The sequence below is a fragment of the Lichenostomus cassidix genome, chromosome 6, assembly GCF_008360975.1.
Source record: "Lichenostomus cassidix isolate B80296 chromosome 6, HeHo_3.0, whole genome shotgun sequence".
Classification (NCBI taxonomy): Eukaryota; Metazoa; Chordata; class Aves; order Passeriformes; family Meliphagidae; genus Lichenostomus; species Lichenostomus cassidix.
This window is the reverse complement of record NC_139487.1, coordinates 1,279,798-1,299,797: the sequence shown is the minus strand read 5'-3', so window position 1 is coordinate 1,299,797 and position 20,000 is coordinate 1,279,798. Positions and strand designations below refer to the sequence as shown.

Genomic DNA, 20,000 nt, shown 5'->3' with positions numbered 1-20,000 from the left:
ATTATTCTGTCCTTGCCAGAAAGCGCATTTTAAGAGCTTGGATTCAAAATTAAATATGACCTCAGTGTTTTAAAATACAATTACAATAACTATCCATTTAGTAGGGTTTTTTCTTTTGCTTTTGACATATGGTCAATATACTTATGCCAGTTATTAAAGACATTATTTTTTGCTATGCTAACTATTTAACATATTGCAGCTGCCATGGTAAATACAGGCTGGTGACAAGGGACACTGAGGAAGAGCATTACATGAACTCCTCCTTAGGTTAAATTGCTGGAGTGTCTGTACATAGGTAAAGAAGCAAATCCACCACATTTGATCAGAGAAATTTATATTATTTATATGGAACAGAACAAACCAATTTACAAGAAAGGCACTTAAGTGGGGAGCTTATTTATTAATGAGTGTAGTACACAAGCTAATGGGGTTGTAATGCAGATGCACCTAAAGCTCAGAGGACAGCGATCTCCAGGCACTGCAAACAGGAGAGGAGGGAAAGCAGGCTGTGAAAATACTCCTGCCCCACTCCAGATGGAGTTGTGTGAAGCAGTTTTGTCTGTCTCACCTTGGGAGGATGCTCTGTGAGTGTCACTGGCTCTCCCAGCTCAGGGGCTTTGGGGTAGGAAGGGATAGGAGCAGAGGGATGGGATGAACAGGAATGGCTTGAAAGCTGAAGGAGGGTGGAGTTTGGTTGGATGTGAGGAGGGAATTCCTGCCTGGGAGGGAGGTGAGGCTCTGGCACAGAGAAGCTGTGGTGCCCCTGGATCCCTGGCAGTGTCCAAGGCCAGGTTGGATGGAGCTTGGAGCAGCCTGGGACAGTGGAAGGTGTCCCTGCCATGGCAGGGGTTGAATGGGATGGGATTTAAGATCCCTTCCAACCCAAACCATTCCAGGATTCTAATTTGGCAATGCCAGAGCTGCAATTCCACTTAGTCCCACTTTGTCCTCTGCAAGGAGGTTCAGATGTGATTTTAAGGTCTCAGCACCTCTGAACAGAGAAATCCCAAAACTCCTGGATCCTGAGGCATCCCCATGAGATCCAGAGATCTGTGGGAAGATGGGAGAAGCAAGGGCCATGCTGTGGCTAGTGTGGTCCATGAAGGGCAGAGTGTGTTTAAATTACAGTTCCTATGCTCAGCCTTTAACAAGCTTCTTCTGAGGTGGCAGTTTATAGACTCTTATTTCAGTTAATTATAACAGCACTTTTTGAAACAGTGTTTTTATTGGTTTTATTGATGTGCCCTGCTGGCTTACCAATCCAGTGATTGGGCCCTGCTTGGTTACCTGAGAGAAAAGCTTTTTCTCCTGGATGCAGAGGATGCAGGGATGGCCTGTGGCAGGGAGAGCTCTCTGGGAAAGTGCAGAAGTGTCCATCCTGACAGAGCCTGGCCTGGGGTGACCGAGGCAAAGAGCAAACAAGCAGTGCTGACAATTGCTCTTTGTTCTTTGTATTTCCTATTTTTGGGGTTGGGGCCAAACTGGTGAGAGGTACAGCCAGTTCTTCCCTGGGTAATGCCATTTTGGGAAGGATCCTGCTGCTGTGTGTGGTATAGCAACATCAAAGCCCTGCAGAAAGGCTTTGGAGATCTCTATTAACTATGCTGTTTTAATTGGGATGTATTAGTTTTTCTGAGGTGCTCTGAGGTCTCCCCAGAGCCTTCTCTTCTCCAGGTGAACATTCCCAGCTCTCCCAGGCTGTCCCCAGAGGGGCTCCAGCCAGGGAGCATCTTTGTGGCCTCTGGACTCACTTCAACAGGAGATGCTCAGGGGTCACAGACTTTACACCCACACTGGGAACTTGCTTTGAAAAATGTCCTGGTGAGTGGAATTCTTAAGAGGTTCCTGATTTATCTGTATCTTAATTCATTTTAATAGGCTGGAGGATCTGCAGGTGCTGTTGATTATAATTCTTGGTGCTCACTGTCATCTGGAATTCATGCACTGACGCACGTCAAGGTGGACATCCAAAGTCAGGGCCCAGTTCCAATAATTCAGCCTTCAGTTTTTGTCCTTCAGTGTCCCTGTGCACCCGATCAGAGACCTGGGTCTTGCAGAATAAGGGTTGTAATGTGTATTTTAACTCCCTTAGGTTTGGTGGGGTTTTTTTGGTATTTTTTTTTTAATCCATGCATAATTGGGATTATATCTATCTGAGATATGTGGGAAAAAAATGTAAATTTGACTTCAGATACCAGTTAGCAATTGGGTTATCAGTGCGAGGCAGGGTTCTGAGCAGGGCTGGTGGGTTTGTGGCTGTTGCAGAGGGCTGGGAAATGGTGGTGAATCCCCCAAACCTGCAGAGATAGCAGAGAAACACGGGGAATGCGTGTGGTTTAAGGGTCCCCTGCAGCCAGCCCTAACACAGTTAATTGCCTGTGATAAAACCGACCTCCGAGGTCTGATGGGAGACTTCTTTTATAGGAGAAAAAAAATGTTTTGTAACAATTTCTTGTAAGTGCTAAAATTAACTGACTTTCTTTTAACCTAATTAAAGCTAGAACTGATGATATCACCTATGCTTAATGTTGCCGAACATCTCGGGCACAGTGTGCTGCTGCTTGGAACTTGGCTCCAGTTTTTGCTTCCTGCTTTAAAACATTTAATGTGAAGCATCTGCTCAGCTGTTGCTGGTTCAGGGTGCACTTGATCTCCCCTGTCCTCAATCTAGAACAAGGGTGGTCCTTTCCGGCAAGAAGACACAGAGAAATTGGGGTTTTTTAATCTTTTCGGCAAGTTTTCCGGTCATTCCGCTGCCAAACCCGCTGATTTGAAACAGAAATATTTATGAAGAGGCCACTCTGATATTAGGAATATTGTTGCTGTCTCGATAGGGCCCAGCTGTAGGTCTTTGAAGAGTCTCATTCATGGAGGGGAGGGAGTGTCTCTGGGGAAGATCTCTGGGCTGACCCAACTCCCGGTGCTGATGAGCACCAGAGCTGGCTGTGGTTGTCTTGGCCTGAGCAATTCCTGCTCACACAAACGAGGGAGAAACACACAGGATGAAATCTGGAGAGAGCAGGAATTGGTCTGGAAAAGCTGTGGGTGGGGAGCAAGAAGAGAGCAGTGCTGGAGCTGGTGGGCAGTGTGGAGGTGGAGCAGGAAATCTGCTGCAGAGCATAGGGTCAGGCTGAGCAGCACAGAGAGGGCAGGAGGATGGTGGTGGCCAGGGTGGAAAAAGGGCAGAACCTGAAAGCTGGGCTAAGGAGAGGACTGGGGAGTGACAGGAAAAGGGGGATGGCTTCCCACTGCCAGAGGGCAGGGTTAGATGGGATATTGGGAAGGAATAGGGTGTGGATGTGTGGGTGAGGAGAGGCTGGGATGGAATTCCCAGAGAAGCTGTGGTGCCCCTGGATCCCTGGCAGTGTCCAAGGCCAGGCTGGACACTGGGACTTGGAGCAGCCTGGGACAGTGGGAGGTGTCCCTGCCATGGCAGGGGTGGAAGGAGATGATTCCTAATGTGCCTTCCCACCCAAACCAGTCTGGGATTGAGGGAAGGAGGGTGACATGGAGCAGACAGCAAAGGGCTTGGGGCTTTGGGATGCACAGGAGAAGACTGAGGTGGATGGAGAAACCCTAACTTTGTGGTTGTCCTTCCTGCTGATCTCTGCTTTAACAGAGATCTTTGTTCACCATGGGATTCAGTGAGAGCACAGTGGATGTCCAGGGGAAGGCAGCCAAGGCCACACACAGCAGGGTTTGCCTTGGAGATGTTTCAGGAGCTCTGGGGCAGTCTCAGCACTGCCAGAGCCCAGGGCAGGATCTCGGTGGAGATCTGTGTCTCCCTGCATAGGATTCCAATCAGAACTTCACTGGGCCAGGGCAGTGAGCAGCATTTAATGACCCTCAGTGCTATCACTTCAGTCTTTGGGGCATTGACATTGATTTGCCTTATCTTGGCACGTGGAGACAGGAGTCTCACTCTGTCCTTCCAGGCATTTGCTGGTGCACACCAGGAGCAGGGAATAGGCAGGGAGCAGCTTTGCAAGCCCAGTTTGGTCCCCAAATTTAACACCATTAATTGCAAAAATCAGGAGAAAAACAAGGCTATTTGGATATCTTTGTGTTTACTCAAGAGGTGTGGTTATTTATTAGTTATTGTAGCAATAATTTAATTTATTCATTTATTGTGTATTTAATTATACATTTATTTGTTAAAGTTTTTAAATTTATTTTTATATATTCTTTATATGTTTATATATATTATCTATATATAATGTATAGAATATATATTTTATATATTCTATATATATTATATAGAATATTTAGAATATATATGGGATATATATTATATATTCTATATATTTGATATATATTATATATATTATATTATATATATTATATATACCATATAAATATATGTTCTTAAATATTCTCTATTCTTTATTTATATATTCTTTATTTGGAATTTATATGTGATGCCCAAATCTCTCTGCAGGTGCTTCTTTCTCAGGGTTAAAAAGAGGATGCAGAATTTCTCATCAGTCAGATCCATATGAATTTGCATCCTTGATAACAGATAAAAACAGAATAAGGAAAATATTGCACAGGCTGTATGACAAGGACTAAGTCTGACTCACTTCTGAGTTCTCATTCTCTTCCCTAAATGCATCAATTTTTTCTTAATAGGTCTGAAAAGGAGCAGTGGACAGGAATTGGGCGTTTATTGCTGTTTATTGCAGCTCTCATCCCCTTTTGAATCTCTCCCTACCATCATGCAGCCACTTCATTTATAAGCAGCTAAATTAAACTCTGCCAGGATGTGCTTCCCCGTGAATTTTAAACCTAAAAAGGCGCTTTGTTCGCTGATTCAGTTGGGGGGAAGAAATGCAACAGAGCCGCCCGGCTATTTGAACTCTTGATTTGCCACATTTACAATATTAATAACACTGTTTCCAGAAGTTGTCACATCAAGTAAAAGATCTTCATTCCGGGCTGTCTTTTGGGGCCAAATCGAGACTGGATGCATGCATTTAATAAATTGTAGTCTCAAGTAGTCATTTTGGTAAATAATTAGCTGGGGTGGAAGAATAAGTTAGCATATTGTATGCATCTAATGCTGCAAATGTACACACAGCAAAGTTTGCTATTAATCAACAGTCGAGCACTGTAAGTTGGGTCTCATACATAATGAATTGTCCTTAAACCTCCTGGGCTTCATTGATAGAAAAATAAGAGAAAACACGAGTGTAGTAAGCTTTGGAATAAAATTTAACGAGATTGCTCTGCATCCCGTAATCGGTTTGGAGTCATTAGAGACCTGATAATTCAGCTGCAGTTTTGGGGTGGCTTTAGCCTTCATCTATCAAAGCAAGGCTGCTGAAATGACATTTAGGTGTGGATAAAATACATCTCCAGTTCATTTCGCAGCGAAGGCTCCAGTGAAAACGTCGACTCACTGTGTGTCGTTGTGGAGCAAATAATGCTGCCTCACTAAGGCTCATTTTAATGTTAATTTTGGTGTGTTAATCATTGCTGATTCTTCCATTTGAAAAGTAACATTTTTCTGGGAGAAAAATGGTTTGGTGAGACAAGCACAGATCTATGTAAGTGTAGGAAAAATACTGACAGCCTTCAGTTTTCAGATGGTGCAAGTTTATTCTGTGAGTTCACACGTGTGAGAGTTATGTGACAACTTATCTTCAGTCTTTTACTGGTAAAACAAAAAAAATGTCATTTAAAAACTGATAATTTTTAAATTAGTCTGACCCCTCGTAGCTATTTCATGGCAAGAGTTACCATTCAAGTCCTAGAGGAGCAAGAGTGAGTTATCCTGCAAATGGAAATATTTACTCCCATTTAGGAGCTCTGTTAATAACTATTTTATATATATACAAAACTTATATAAATATTATGAATTGCCTATACTAATGACACTCATGGAGCTCCATACCAACAGTCATCAGGCACTTTCCACCACTGGAGAAAAAAATCACAACTACACAAAAACATTTTAAAAAGTAAAATTACAAAATCACAAAATTACAAAATTACAGAATTGTAAATTATTAAAAATGATAAAATATTACAAATACAAAATTTATAATTAACTATGTAATCTGAGTCTGCCCACAAGTATCAATGGCACTTTGTTGACTCCAGACTAGGAGGAGTTGCAACTTTTTCGTGTGCTACTTTAGGGACCTTTTTTTTTTTTAATGTCTTTTCTAAAAAAAAATTAGAAAATTTTAAAATTTAAGTAAAAGGGACTCTTCACTGGCTCAGTTTCTAAAGCTCTCCTTAGGCAAACCCCTGGAAGGTGAGTTAGTTTTCCAGGGATGAAACACTCAGGTGTGTTTGGCTACAGGCAGTGCAAGTGAGATTTGGATGTTCCAGTCAACCAATCAATTCTGTTTAAAAGATACAAATGCTTTATAAATAGACATCTATTTAAAAATATCTTATGGGAGCTGCTACAACATTCTCCTGGTATTTATTTATCCTCAGGAAGCTGCCAGCTCCTGCCTTTCCCCAGGAATGTGCCAGCAGAGTCCTTGTGTTATATCCTCTTCCTCTCCACTCAGCTCAAGGTCCACCTGCTTCCCCTGAAGTTTGTTAAGGGCTGAGGCACAGAGCAGCTCAGAAATAAAGAATTGACACCCTGCCCCTTTCCAGCATGGCTCCTCCCAGCATTGCTCTGCTTTCCATCATGGCTCAGCTCTTTGGGATCATCCCGAAGCCAATCTGCTGCTTACATGTTTATTTTGGAAGTGCCTTAGAAACTCCCAGTCCTTGGCTGTGCCTGTGGAAGGAGCCTGTTAAACTGAAACAGGTGGTGCTGCTGCTTTCTCCCCCTCTGCTAAATCCATCTTTTCCTTCATTTCATCCTCTGCAAACATGAGGAGTCACAGCAGAGCCGTGGCTGGGAGGGGATTTTGGGAAGTCACCTCTCAGCTGCAGGGAGGCAGAGCCAGCTGGCTGCCCCTGCCTGGGCAGCCTTTGCAAAGTGCTGTAATGGAAAGAAGTGGATAGGATTGCAGGGGGAATGGTGGGGAGTAGCTGTTGTGTGTGAAAACCCTAATCCTGTGCTTGATTCCCAGGTTGGGATTGACCTTGGGCTTTCTTGGGCTTCACCACCCCAGGCTGGAGATGGGCAGCAGCAGCAGTGCCTGGAAAAAGGCTCTTGGTGAAACAATATATGTGTGTTTTTAGGTGACTTTTGGTAGCTTAAAACAAGCTTTTTTTTTCTGTTGGAGGAGTCTGTAGTTTTAATTAAGCATCACCCTGCAAAGCCCTGTAGGTGAGTTGGTCACATGCAGCTGAATTTCCATTTAGCATCCCCAAAAAGTCCAGGCAGACATGTGACTCACTGCTGACTTATTAGAGGGCACCAGGTTACTGCAAAGAAAACAATTCCAGGTCAAAAGAAGAAATAAAATAAAGTAAAATAAAAAATTAAAAACTAAAAAAAAAAAAAAATTAAAAAATAAAAAATAAAATTCACATTAAACCCCCACAGCAGCCATTGTTTGTTGACCAGGTAAAAATACAAAAGCCTCCACTCTGAATTTTTTGGGATGCCAGGCAGCACCCAGCACGATTCAGGAATGAAAACAAGTGCAGTGACAGACTCTGATGGAAGTGGAAGTGATTTAAATAATACTAATGTGGTTTAAATGAATGTTTCTCATGATTCCAGCCCCACTGAAAAAAAAAAAAAAAAAGACATTGGTAGTTTTTAAGGAAAACTTAATAATATTCTCCAGGGTGAAAGCAAAGCTGTCAGATTTCTTATACATTTTGTTTAGGGTTTGGGGTTTTTATTTTTCTATGAACATGCTTATTTTATTTTCCTGTATAAAAGTAAAACTGCATCGTGTCGAGTCACAAGTTCAAGACTTAAACTTCCCATAGATCAAACATAATAAATGACCACTTTGGCCACCACCTTGTGTGCTGCTGGTGCCTCTGTGGCCAGGAGCAGGTCCTTTCCTTGGGGATCACCCAGAGCAGGACATTCAGAAAGGCACTTTTTTCTTTTTCATTCCTAAACTTTAGACCCAGGTAGTTGTAATTAGATGGGTATTTTTCTCTAAATTTCAACTTTTTCCCATCCATCTTGACTTAGAGATGCTCAAATATCCATGCCTGGAGTCAGGTGCTCAGAAACCTTCCAAGAAATCTAACACTGAGCAGAGGGATTTCCTTCCAGGGGGAAAATTTCCCATGATGTAACTCCTCTGCTCTTCTTACGAATGTTTTGAGACCACTTAGATTCTGCTTTTTGAAATGTACTTAAGGCTTTGAAGCCTGAGAAAATCCTTTAAAAGGCAGCTGGTGTTTTCAGTTGGATATTTAATGCCGAGGTAGTTTGTGGAAGGAGTGCTGGGATGCAGTTTTGGAAAGGGGACAAGGAGGAGGGAAGGGCAGGGATGGGAGGAGGACCAGGAGAAGACACAGTGCATGAGTTATGTGCCTTTTTTCTCTTTATTAAAGCTGTCAGATTCCCAGGAATGGCTGTTGCCAGCTCTAGCCAAGCAAAATTATTGTGAAGGTTTTCCTTTTTTTCAACTCGCTGCCAGTTTGCAGCTCTGGGTGTGTGTGTTGGCTTTGGTGTGGAGTTTGTATCCTACAGGAAAAGAAGTCAGAGCATTCTTGGAAGGCAAATTCATTTCTGCCTTGCAAAGTGTTTCCTTTCCTGGCCGAGGTGGAGGTGGCCATGGAGGTGGCAGGTGGTGGGAAAGCCTCTGGTGTTGAATTGCTGGGAGAGTGAGCCCAGCAGAAACATCTGGGGGAGTTCAGCAGTGGCAGGGCACTGCTCTTAAAAACAGCAATTAAAAAGAAATGTAAAAATAAACCTTATCCAAACAGTTCTGCCAGGGAGCACCTGGTGGAAGTGAGGAATGTGTGTGTGATGGTTGGGGTTGGAATGGAACCTTAAATCCCATCCAGTGCCACCCCTGCCAATATCCCATCCTTCCCAATATCCCATCTAAATCCTCCCACTTTCAGCCTAAAGCCATTCCCTGTGTCCTGTCCCTCCATCCCTTGTCCCCAGTCCCTCTCCAGCTCTCCTGGAGCTCTTTCAGGCACTGGGAGGTTCTCCTGCAGTCTCCCTGGCTGCTCCCCACCTGTTTTGGGGTGACTGAGGGTGGTTTGGTGCCCTTGGGCTGATCCCTGGCTGCAGGCAGAGGCAGAGCTGCTGCTCCTGGAGCTGAGAGGAGTTGGAGTTTTTCTGTTTTACGGTGACATTACAGCCCAAATGATTTCCAGACTCCCAAGAATAGGAAACAGGATGATGTGAAAAGCATGAGGCATCTGTAGTTTTGAGCGTTCTCTGTGCTCTTCTGGAGAAATGGAGCAGAAAAGTCTCCCCACTTCTCTCCCAGGTTTCAGAGGAGTTATTGTATTCTCTCATTATTTTGTTGTGGTTTCACCAATCCGCAGTAAAACAGAGTTGTGTTCTGCTGTGTTGTGCCTGTGTGTGAAATAAGGGATTATCCCTGGTGTTGGGAGCTTGGTTTGAACTCCATGTCATGGGGATTTGTGTAAAAAAGTTTGTGCATGGATTCTCATACCTTTTTTTTTTTTAAACAAAAAGATTATTAATCAGAAAAACAGCACAAAGTACACATCAGTTTTATAAAGCAAATTGATCCTACATCAGCCTTGGGAAGCACCAGGACAGCATCATCTCCCCTCTGCCAGCAGTGCTCTGCATCCCAAAAAACAGACAGGCTGGGAAACACGACTGGATGTGTGCAAATCCAGCATTTTGTCCTTGCTCTCATCCACATGTTGCTCTTCCAGGGGAAAAGAAGAGCAAAAGGAGCAAAGGAAGAAGCACATTTTTATTTCCAGGTGCTTTCTGTTCGCTCGCTTTGCTCCTCAGCCCTGCCAGCACGAGCTGCCGTTGGAAATCAAATGAATTCTCAATTGCTTCCTTCCAATTGAATCAGGGGAGGGAAGCAGAGACCTGCAGGGCTCTGGAGGAAGCAGGGCTGAGGGAGAGGCACAGAGCTGCTTCCTTCCCTCCTTCCCCCGGGGATGGCCCTGGGGACAAGGGACTGAGCCCTGGGGACACAGAGGAGGAGCCTCACCTCCATCCCCCTGGGAGCACAGGGGGCTTGGGTGGTGTTCCTGCTCCCTGGCATTTCCCACATGGCTTTCTCCTCCTTTTCCATGGATTTTCCATGGGTGTTTATAACATTGTGTCATCTTGGCACTTGTGGAGGTGATGAGGGTGAATTTTTGTCACTGCTATGAGGAATCCCTTCACTTTTCTCTAAGCAGGAAAAAGATCTGACTCCAGGTTAGACGTTTTGAGGTTTTTATTTTGCTGTTACAGAGAATGTGAATATTCCATTTTATCACAATCAGAGTGGTTTGGGTGGGAAGGGACCTTCAAGACTGTTTTTTTCCACCCAAGGGACACTTTCTGCTACACCAGGCTGTTCAGAGCCCCATCCAGCCTGGCTTTGCCATTTTTCCCATTGCAATGTCCCATTTGTGTCTCAGCAGGGCAGAGTCCTCAGCAGCCTGTGAGGTGTGTGAGGGACCAGAGGAGCTGCCAGAGCCCCTGCAGCAGTGCACAGCTTGGCTCCAAGCCTACTTCTGCCAGCCAGCAGCCACGGGGAGCCTGCCTGTGCCAGCCTTCCACCACCCACTGCTCCAGAGAGGTCAGTGCCACCCTCCCTGCCCTCTGCCATGCCCTCAGCCCTGGGGAACAGCCAAAAAATGGTGGGGTTGTGCTGCCAGCACGGGGAGGTTGGAGTGTGAGCACACTTGAGCTGCTCACTGAGCTGGTGGCTACTGAAAGTGGCTTTTGGCCAGCAGAAAGAGGGGTTGAGGCTTTGACATGGCTCTGCACACAGCTCCCTGACAGGAGGGGACAGCCAGGTGGGGTTGGGCTCTGCTCCCAGGGAACAGGACAGCAGGAGAGGAAATAGCCTCACTTTGCTTCAGCAGAGGTTTGGGTTGGAGATTAGGGAGAATTTCTTCCTGGCACAGCTGCCCAGGGCACACTGAGGGTCACACTGATGGTCACACTGTCACACTGATGGTCACACTGTCACATGGATGGTCACACTGCTGGTCACACTGCTGGTCACACTGGTGTCACACGGATGGTCACACAGATGGTCACACTGCTGGTCACACTGCTGGTCACACTGGTGGTCACATGGATGGTCACACTGTCACACTGGTGGTCACATGGATGGTCACACTGCTGGTGACACTGATGGTCACACGGATGGTCACACGGATGGTCACACTGATGGTCACATGGATGGTCAAACAGATGGTCATACGGATGGTCACACAGATGGTCACACTGGTGTCACACTGATGGTCACATGGATGGTCACACTGGTGGTCACACGGATGGTCACACGGATGGTTACACAGATGGTCACACTGGTGTCACACTGCTGGTCAAACAGATGGTCACACTGTCACACAGATGGTCACACTGGTGTTACACTGCTGGTCACATGGATGGTCACATGTCACACTGCTGGTTACACAGTTGGTCACACTGATGGTCACACTAATGGTCACACTGTCAGTGCTGGTCACACGGATGGTCACCCTGCCCACTGCTGCTCAGGGGGTTTGGCTTTGCCCAGCTGCACCACGGGCTGCAGGGCAGTTGTGATTGCAACATCTGCAGCTGCAGGTTGTTTCATTTCGCTCAGTTCTTTGCTCCTGCCTGGGCCAGGTGTGTGTGTTTTACTGGGGGAAGGCAGCTACGTCATGGAATCGCTAATGAAGAGTTAATTGGCTCAGATCACAACGATGTGAGAGCTTTGCTGTTCTTCTGTGACTTTCTCCTACTAATACTTCCATAAAACAGAAAAAAGATTACATCAGGAGGAATGTGGAAATAGATGTCAAAACTTGGAAGGACCTGGTTTTAAGTTACTTAGGAGAAAGGTGAGGTAAAAATCATATTCTGACGGGTTGCACTTCAGTTTGTCTGCACATCAGAATTGCAGTTCTGCTAAATTAGGAGTTTGGTATTTATTTACTTTTACACATTTACATTTGAAAGTGCCTACTCATTTCTCCAGGCACTTAAAAACGCAGAGCAAACATCAGTGAGAGCATGAGGACCCAAAACCAGAAAGGCTTTTTCTCATCACTCTGATTTCCTGTGGCACAGGATGGCTGTGGTGGCACTGTGTGACACAAGGTAGCTGTGGTGGCACTGTGTGGCACAGGATGGCTGTGATGGCAGTGTGTGGCACAGGGTGGCTGTGGTGGCACTGTGTGGCACAGGATGGCTGTGATGGCAGTGTGTGGCACAGGGTGGCTGTGATGGCACAGGGTGGCCATGTGTGACAGCAGATTACAGGCTCATTAGAGCAGCAGGAGAGCAAACTGGAGGCACAGCAGAGTTCTCTCCTCGCCCTGCAGTTCTGCTCCTTGCCTGCCCAGCCATCCTCACTGGATTTAGAGTCCTTGAGGCTCCTGAGGTGGAATTCCTCCATCAGCTCCCTGTCCTGAGGGTGCAGCCCTGGAGCAAAGCTGAGCCTTTCCCTCAGTCCAGCTCAGTCCTGTTCCTTCAGCAGAGCTGGGGATTGCTGGGTCAGGGCTCAGAGGGTGGAAGTGGTGTTGGTTTTAATGCTTTAATGGTTTTAAACTGAAGGAGGGATAATTTGTGTGGGATATTGGGAAGGAATTGTTCCTGGGAGGGTGGGGAGGGATGGGATGGAATTCCCAGAGAAGCTGTGGTGCCCCTGGATCCCTGGCAGTGTCCAAGGCCAGGCTGGACATTGGGGCTTGGAGCAGCCTGGGACAGTGGAAGGTGTCCCTGCCATGGACAGGAACATGATGGCCTTTAAAGTCCCTTCCCACCCAAACCATTCCATGATTCCCTGATGATCCCTGTCCCACTGCCAGCCAAGGCAGAGCCCAGAGTGCAGAAGGACCCAGGAGGAGCAGCAGAGGCTGGAGAGCAGAGAGGGAGCTGTGCAGCTGCAATTCCCCGTGCATGATGTTGGTTATTCATCCAAGAGGGGATATTGATGAAACACCTCATCCATAATGGGAGCACAGAGCCTTCAAAGGAGCCAGCAGCACCTCCATTCTCCCTGTGAGGTGATGTAACCAGGCCTGTGATCAATAATTACCTTGTGATTTGCTCCTGTTCACTCTCACTGCACTGGGAGCTGCCTCAGCCCTGCCCAGGCACGGTGGGAACAGAGGGAAATAAATGCTGGGCTGAGGAAACTCCTCACTTGCTCCTCACCTCTGTGGAGTTGGAGTCATCCCTCGACTCACCTCCTCCCTGGGTCTGCAGGGTTTAGGGTTCTCTCCCCCTGGAAAGCTCCCAAAACTACAAAAATCCTCCCACAACTCCATCCTGAGTGCTTTTCACCCTGCCAGGAGGGGCACTAGCACCTTTGTCTTTCTGGTTTTGCACATTCTAAACTGTAAAAAAAAAAAAAAAAAAATCCCAGCCTGCAGGAAATTAAGAAAGAAAAGTAGATATTTCTGTATTTTCTGACTGCGACTCAGCAAAGGCTGAAGTGTTTTCTTATTCTTTTTGTGGTTGGAATACTTAAATCACAAGATTGCAGAGCTGTTAATTCATCTCCTTCTGAGATGACAAATTCAGCATCCCCTGAATGCTTACATTTAAAAGCCATTTCAGTGGCTGTGGTGCTCACCTTAATTATGGTATCCTGAGAGTGAATGTTTCCCACATACAATTTATCCATAGATTTTTTCAATATATGAAAAATTATTTAAATAAGGAAAGCATTTACATTATTAAAATGAATTACAGATCTCTTTTCCCTTGCTTTAAATTTCAGTAATTAAAAGATAAAAAATTGTTGACTTGGTTGAGATAAAGCTGGGAGGTTGAAGCTTGTCCTTGCCATGGCAGGGCTGGAATGGGATGAGTTTTAAGGTTCCTTCCAACCCAAATCATGCTGGGATTCTGTATTTATATTTTCCGGTTTTGAGCTGCACTGTTCACTTGCTGAGAACAAGGCAAGACTTGCCCTTTCTTAAAGAAATATAAAATGTCATTTTTACCATTGATTTATGCTGCAATTTGTGAAATTCTCTTAATTTGGTAGTAGAGGTCCTATTCATTAAAGAAAAAAAAGTTGAGAAATGTTTCTGATTTTTCCCTTTCTCAACCCTGCAGCTTCATCAGACATGCAAATACATTTCTATTTAGGCTTTTAGAAAGTGTTAAATATGAAATAATCTGCTGGGAAACGTTCGTACTTCACATATCTGGACATGGCAGATTCAAGTGCAAAGAGATGACAAGCTTCCCTACTTCTGTCTGCCAACTCAAAATTCAAATTCCAGAGACTGGCATCTCCTTTTATTACCATTTCATGTGAGAGGAGTTTTGATAAGCACAAAGTCACTGTTTTGTGAGACATTTAATGGATTTTTACAATCCAATACTTTCCTACAATTTTCTGCGAACAGAAATCAATCCTCTCCAACCTTCAAAAATGGAAACAACAAAAACCCCAAAATAGCCCAGTTACTTTTATATCTCTAATTCTTTTTTCCAGCCCAGTTGGCCCATTGCTTTCTCTCAACTATATGTATTTAAAACCAAAACCAAACAAGAAAATCAATACAAATGCATTCTGGCTAGAAATGCCTGCAAAATTCCTGACCCAATTCCTGTGGAATTCAGAGCAAAATTCCCATAATTTTCAGTGGAAGTCTCTGTGATTTTAAGTGTACCTTAAATACTTTTATTGGGAGTTCACTGATCATAGGATAAATTGTCTGCCAAATGTGAGCCATTTAGGATAATTCAGGCCCTCTTAGGTGCAATTTTCCCTTTTTGGAAGCACTGATTCCAGATGTTCATGGGGTTTTGGTGGAGCCTTTCAGGGTAACCATCCTGATGTGACCTTGGAAGAGTCTAAGGATGGAGAGAGCAGTGTGTCTGTCCTGTCATGGAGGAGGCAGGGAAATTAAATCTAAAAATTCATTGTATTTCCAGCAGGACAATCCTTTCTTGACAGTATTCTTGACATTATTACAGGCAGGATATAATTAGAATAAAGGAGCATTTTCTGAATAGGTTTTGGGGTTTTTTTAGGTAAGAATGGATTGAAGATCCACAGCCACTGTTCACCTGTACAATGGCAACATTTTTTCTTGTTCTCAGAAAATTTGGGGATATTCCAGTGAGTCAAGACACTGAAATAGCTGCAGAGATGTGTGGCTATTGAAATAATTCCAAGCTTTTGTTCAGAAAGGAAGGGTTTGTGTCTTGGTGATGGGATATTGGGAAGGAATTCTTCCCTGTGAGGATGGTGAGGGATGGGATGGAATTGCCAGAGAAGCTGTGGTGCCCCTGGATCCCTGGCAGTGTCCTATGGCAGGGGTGGCACTGGATGGCATTTAAGGTCATTTCCAACCCAAACCATTCCAGGATTCCATGATAAATATTTGCACACAGTCAGGGCAGTTTCACTCTAACATCAGCAGCTCTAAAAGCCACGTGCGTGTGAGGCTTCTTGATAAAGTGAATTTGTTCAAAATCACATCCCTTTTCTCCCCATGAAATTAAAGGAGTCAGTTGACCCTGATCTAAGGAACATTTTGACCAACCCGGTAACTTTTGACACTGCTGCTTGTATATGAGATTTAGATTAAAAGGGAGGAATTGAAGGTGGAAAAACCCCACCACTGTAGGAAAATGACTTTTTTATCCACAGTCGTGTGCTCATCATCTTCACCCTCAGCCCCAGACCTCAGCACCTGCTCTCATTGCAGACCTGTGAGGAATAAGTTTAATTTAATTCATTTTTCCTTTGATTTGTTGGCTTGCTCGCCACACATGCAGCCCCACGTAACCTTTGCACCCCTCCTTAATAAAAACCCATGCAATCAAGATAAAAGGAAAGGATTTTATAAATACAGCCTCCCACACCCCTTTATTAATGAACTTTCAGGCAAGTTTACTTAAAACCCAATATCGATGGGAAATATCATCAATACTCATATACATTTAACCTGTTTGGTGTTTCAGAGGTAATGTGCTTAATGGGACTGTTACTATGGTGAGCACCTTGTTTCTAAGTAATATTGTTAATTTTTTCTCGGGAAATGACAATATAGTGGCATTTCTGACAGCCCTTGTATTAGGGGCACATAAATAAATTCATCTTGAGGGGAAGAATTTTATAATGAAGGTATTTTGCTGCTGCTTGACCTAAGGATGCCCCTTTCTGACCCATTTCTGAGATGTTTTGCCGCATCTCCTTGCCACTTTAGTCACTGACCATTTTATTCTGGGAAAAACAAGGACTCACTTAACTGTAAAAACACACTTTTCACCAGAAATTTGCATCCCGCACTCTTCTCAGAATAAAATATGCAAGAACAACATAAATGGCATACTCCTTTTTTTCCCTTTCTTTCTTTTTTCCCCATGAATTGGGCCTTTGATGTTCAAGAGGAGCCAGTATTAAAGGACATCCCTAGAAGGCTGTAGAAATTGTCCCTATTTATGACAAATGTAAAATAGTACAAATCTAGCTGAATGTGATGGTGTCATTAGTTTGTGAATCGCATCCTTGAAAATAACTGTGGAGGAGCCAAATCGGTTTAAAAGAAGATAACAAAATGGTTTAAGCTACTTAGGTTGAATGCCAATTATATTTTAATATTCAACTGAGCATATTTTACTAAGAAAAAAGGCAGCGTCGACGCATGCATAACTCATTGGCAGCGTCGACCAGCTGTGCCACTCTTCTCTTCGAATCACTTTGTGCATTTTAGTAGCATGGTAATTTAGTAGAGAACTACCTGAGTGATGGCATTTTCAATGAGCAGGTAATCTACAGAGAATTTTTATATGGTTATGAGTTCTGTGCTTCAGCCTGGCAACACAAAAATACATCAAGACCAATTACGGTATCAACTTTCAGCGTGATACCCTTGCCACGCAAGTGCATGTATTTCTGCCCCAGGCATTTCAAATTGCATCTAATTTGAAATCTTTGGGGTTTTAATTAAATTTCAGAATATATGGAATTCTTCATTAGTACCTGCTCTGAATAGCAGATTATACTTCTCTCAGTCTCTCGTTAAAGAAGTAGGCTGTGGTAAATAGCATGTTCAAGAACTGATCATTTGTGGTGCCTGGATATTGGGAACAGAAATAGTGAAATGCAAAATAATATCAAAAAGATTATTAGTCCAGTGAGGGACTCTTGATTTGTATTTTAATGGAATTTTACATTTCTCTTAATGATTTGCAAATTGTCCTCTGATTATAAGATGCATTAAGCTTTTCATTTTAATGGAGAGACACAGCCATTAGCAGAAATTTTTTTTCTGTCTTCTTTTTAGAGTGCTTCCCTGCAGCAGATAAATATTGAAACCATTAACACCTTTTGATGTACTTTATAGTGCTGCAGCTTGGACCAATACATGAATGAACATCACCCTTTTATATTTTAGCACTTTGCTGGAAGCTCCTGGTTGTCGTTCCGTAGGTGAACAATGACCGGAGCTCCACGTTTCCCTACCTTGATTTCCTTGTAATTAATGTTCCAAATGTTTCGGGGAACATCATTCATATTTAATGCCAGAAGAAGTGGTAAAGCCAACAAAAGTCAAGATCTGAAATGCAGATGGAGGGTTGCTGTGACCTTAGCTCTGACCATCCTTCCAGGGAGGAGGGTTTGTTAGGCGTTCGCGGTGGGCAGCAGCACAACCAGCTCCTTTGTTGCAGGCTCCAGAATACACGAGCACTCTTCATTTGTCAATCTGAAAGTCAAATTTCCTGCTTGCTTTCAGCTTAACGTGAACCCTTAATGTTGTATAAACATGTTGTGCCTGTGCTGACTTCATTGGGTTTGGCAGGAGAGCACGGGATGAAGAACAGCCTCCTTTTTGTGGCAGCTCGTGGAGCGGGAGGAGGATTTTCCTGATGCTGCAGGTTTATGTAAAATAACGGGGCTGTAACATCAGGTAAATGTGTGATTATTAACCTTATCAACTTAGGAAAATCCCTCTCATATTCTTTAGATGCCTAGGAAAATCAAATCATTCTTTCAGAGGTGCAGGACTGGGGTGTTTCCCCAACCCCAACTGCTTCTCACGCCCCAAATAACCCAAATTTCTGCCTGTGCCTTTGCAGTCTCCTCCTCTCCTGGCAGGTTAGCTGTGGGAACTTCCTCCAAGCAAGGCACTGATTTTAGGGCTGCCTGTTAATTGAGCAACCTGGAATCTCTGAAATCCCATCAGGGGTCACTGGTAGGACTGCTCCTCTGTTTGCTTCCAGGATGTCTGTTTAAATAATTTGGATCTCGGGAATTCCAGTTGCAGTTCATTTCAGCAGTGCTGTGTGATGGCACTGGGATCAGTCAAGAGGCTGAGGGACTTCATGGCATCACACTTTACCTCTTCCCACTTGTTTTGTTGGCTGCTTAAATACATACTGCTTAAAAGAAAAACAAAAAGGAAAAAAAAAAAAAGAAAAAAAACACCTTAACTTTGAGATTGAAGCCAGGATATTCTGGGAATTATTTGCTGCTGCTGCATTCTTGGAAGGATGTTGTGAATTAGTGTTTGGAAAGTGCTGTGTGCATCTTAGCTTCATCCATTAGGTATTTATAACTCAATAATGAATTAATACAAATGAAAAAAAAAGCAGCACTTTGATACTGACTTCATTCATATGCAGTAAGGAAATAGTTCCATTTTATTGCATTTAAGCACTTTAATGAGTATTATTTTTAACGTGCACATTTACAAAGGAACTTATAGAAAGCTGAAGAATTTGCTGTTCCTTTTTTAGCCCAGCGAGGATCTTACACTTTGTTCACGTAGTGAAGCACATTTGCATTGCATGTTTCATATATTAATTTTCTAGGCCAGGTTATCTTTGGCAACAGGATCTTCACAAAGCAACTGAGGGTGCAGATTTCTTGATCCAGAGTCCTTTGGGAGTGGGTATTTGGGAAATGAAACAGTAAAAACACCTCATCAGTGTGACTCTAAGTGGAATTATGGAGAAAAAGCAATTTTGTGGGAAGCAGGGGAAAATAGAGGAGAAATGCTGGTGCTTCCCAACCTCCTGTGCCATCAGCCTTGCTGGAGGAGAGCATCAGAATACTGTGCTGAGTAACACAGTCAAAGGTCAGAGGTTTGCAGAGAATTAATGTTTCCTTTCCCCCAAATAACCTGGTGTGGTTCCTGCCCTGTTCCTTGGGTGGATGTAGAACTGTGGATATGTACTTGGGGGATACAAGGGATTCCTCCTGGGCTGTGGGGCAGGAGAATGTCTTGGATTGGAAGGGAATTTACAGATCCTCTAATTACAAATATATGTAGCATTCCAGATATGTACCGTATGATATTGTAGTGTGGTAGAAGAAATATCTCTGTGCTTGTAAGATGATAGAACAAATTCCAGTTTGTAAAACCAGTTTTACACATGATGATGTCAAAATTGTGGATTTATTCCCTTTTCATAGAATCCCAGAATGGTTTGGGTGGGAAGGGATCTTAAAGGCCATCATGTTCCACCCCTGCCATGGCAGGGACACCTTCCAGTGTCCCAGGCTGCTCCAGCCTGGCCTTGGACACTGCCAGGGATCCAGGGGCACCACAGCTTCTCTGGGAATTCTATCCCATCCCTCCCCACCCTCCCAAGGAACAATTCCCTCCCAGTATCCCATTTCTCCCTGCCCCCTGGCAGTCTGAAGCCATTCCCCTTTGTCCTGTCCCTTCATCCCTTGTCCAAAGTTCCTTTTCAGCCTCCTTCTATTTTCTGCCTTCCTTTCCATCATGGGAGTGTGTTCATCTCTGTGATGATGAACAACAATCTTACACTGCATCTGTATGAATTTTAGAGCCAATGTCTCACTCTTCACTGTTCTGGATTTTGTGCGCTGAGGTGGGATTTGAGGTCCTTGCTAAGGACTTTATTTCTCCAAATTTGCCCAATTTTTGCTCAGTTTTGCTGCCCAGTTTTGCACTTACATGTTTAGTTGATGATCCTGACTGAGACCTCAAACCAAAGGTCATGATGAGTTGGAAATTGTGATGGT

At 44.0% G+C, this 20,000-nt stretch overlaps 1 protein-coding gene across 2 annotated transcripts in view; it reads left to right on the top strand.

Moving 5' to 3' along the window:
* The window catches only part of MGMT (O-6-methylguanine-DNA methyltransferase), a 123,798-nt gene that overhangs the window by 87,299 nt on the left and 16,499 nt on the right, over positions 1 to 20,000 (top strand). The window contains exon 4 of one of the 2 annotated variants that reach the window (XM_085064589.1): positions 10,459 to 10,619. In XM_085064589.1, coding sequence (XP_084920715.1) covers positions 10,459 to 10,619 — 161 coding nt within the window. The remainder of the gene's footprint in view (positions 1 to 10,458; positions 10,620 to 20,000) is intronic. The other variant, XM_085064590.1, reaches the window with a different exon arrangement.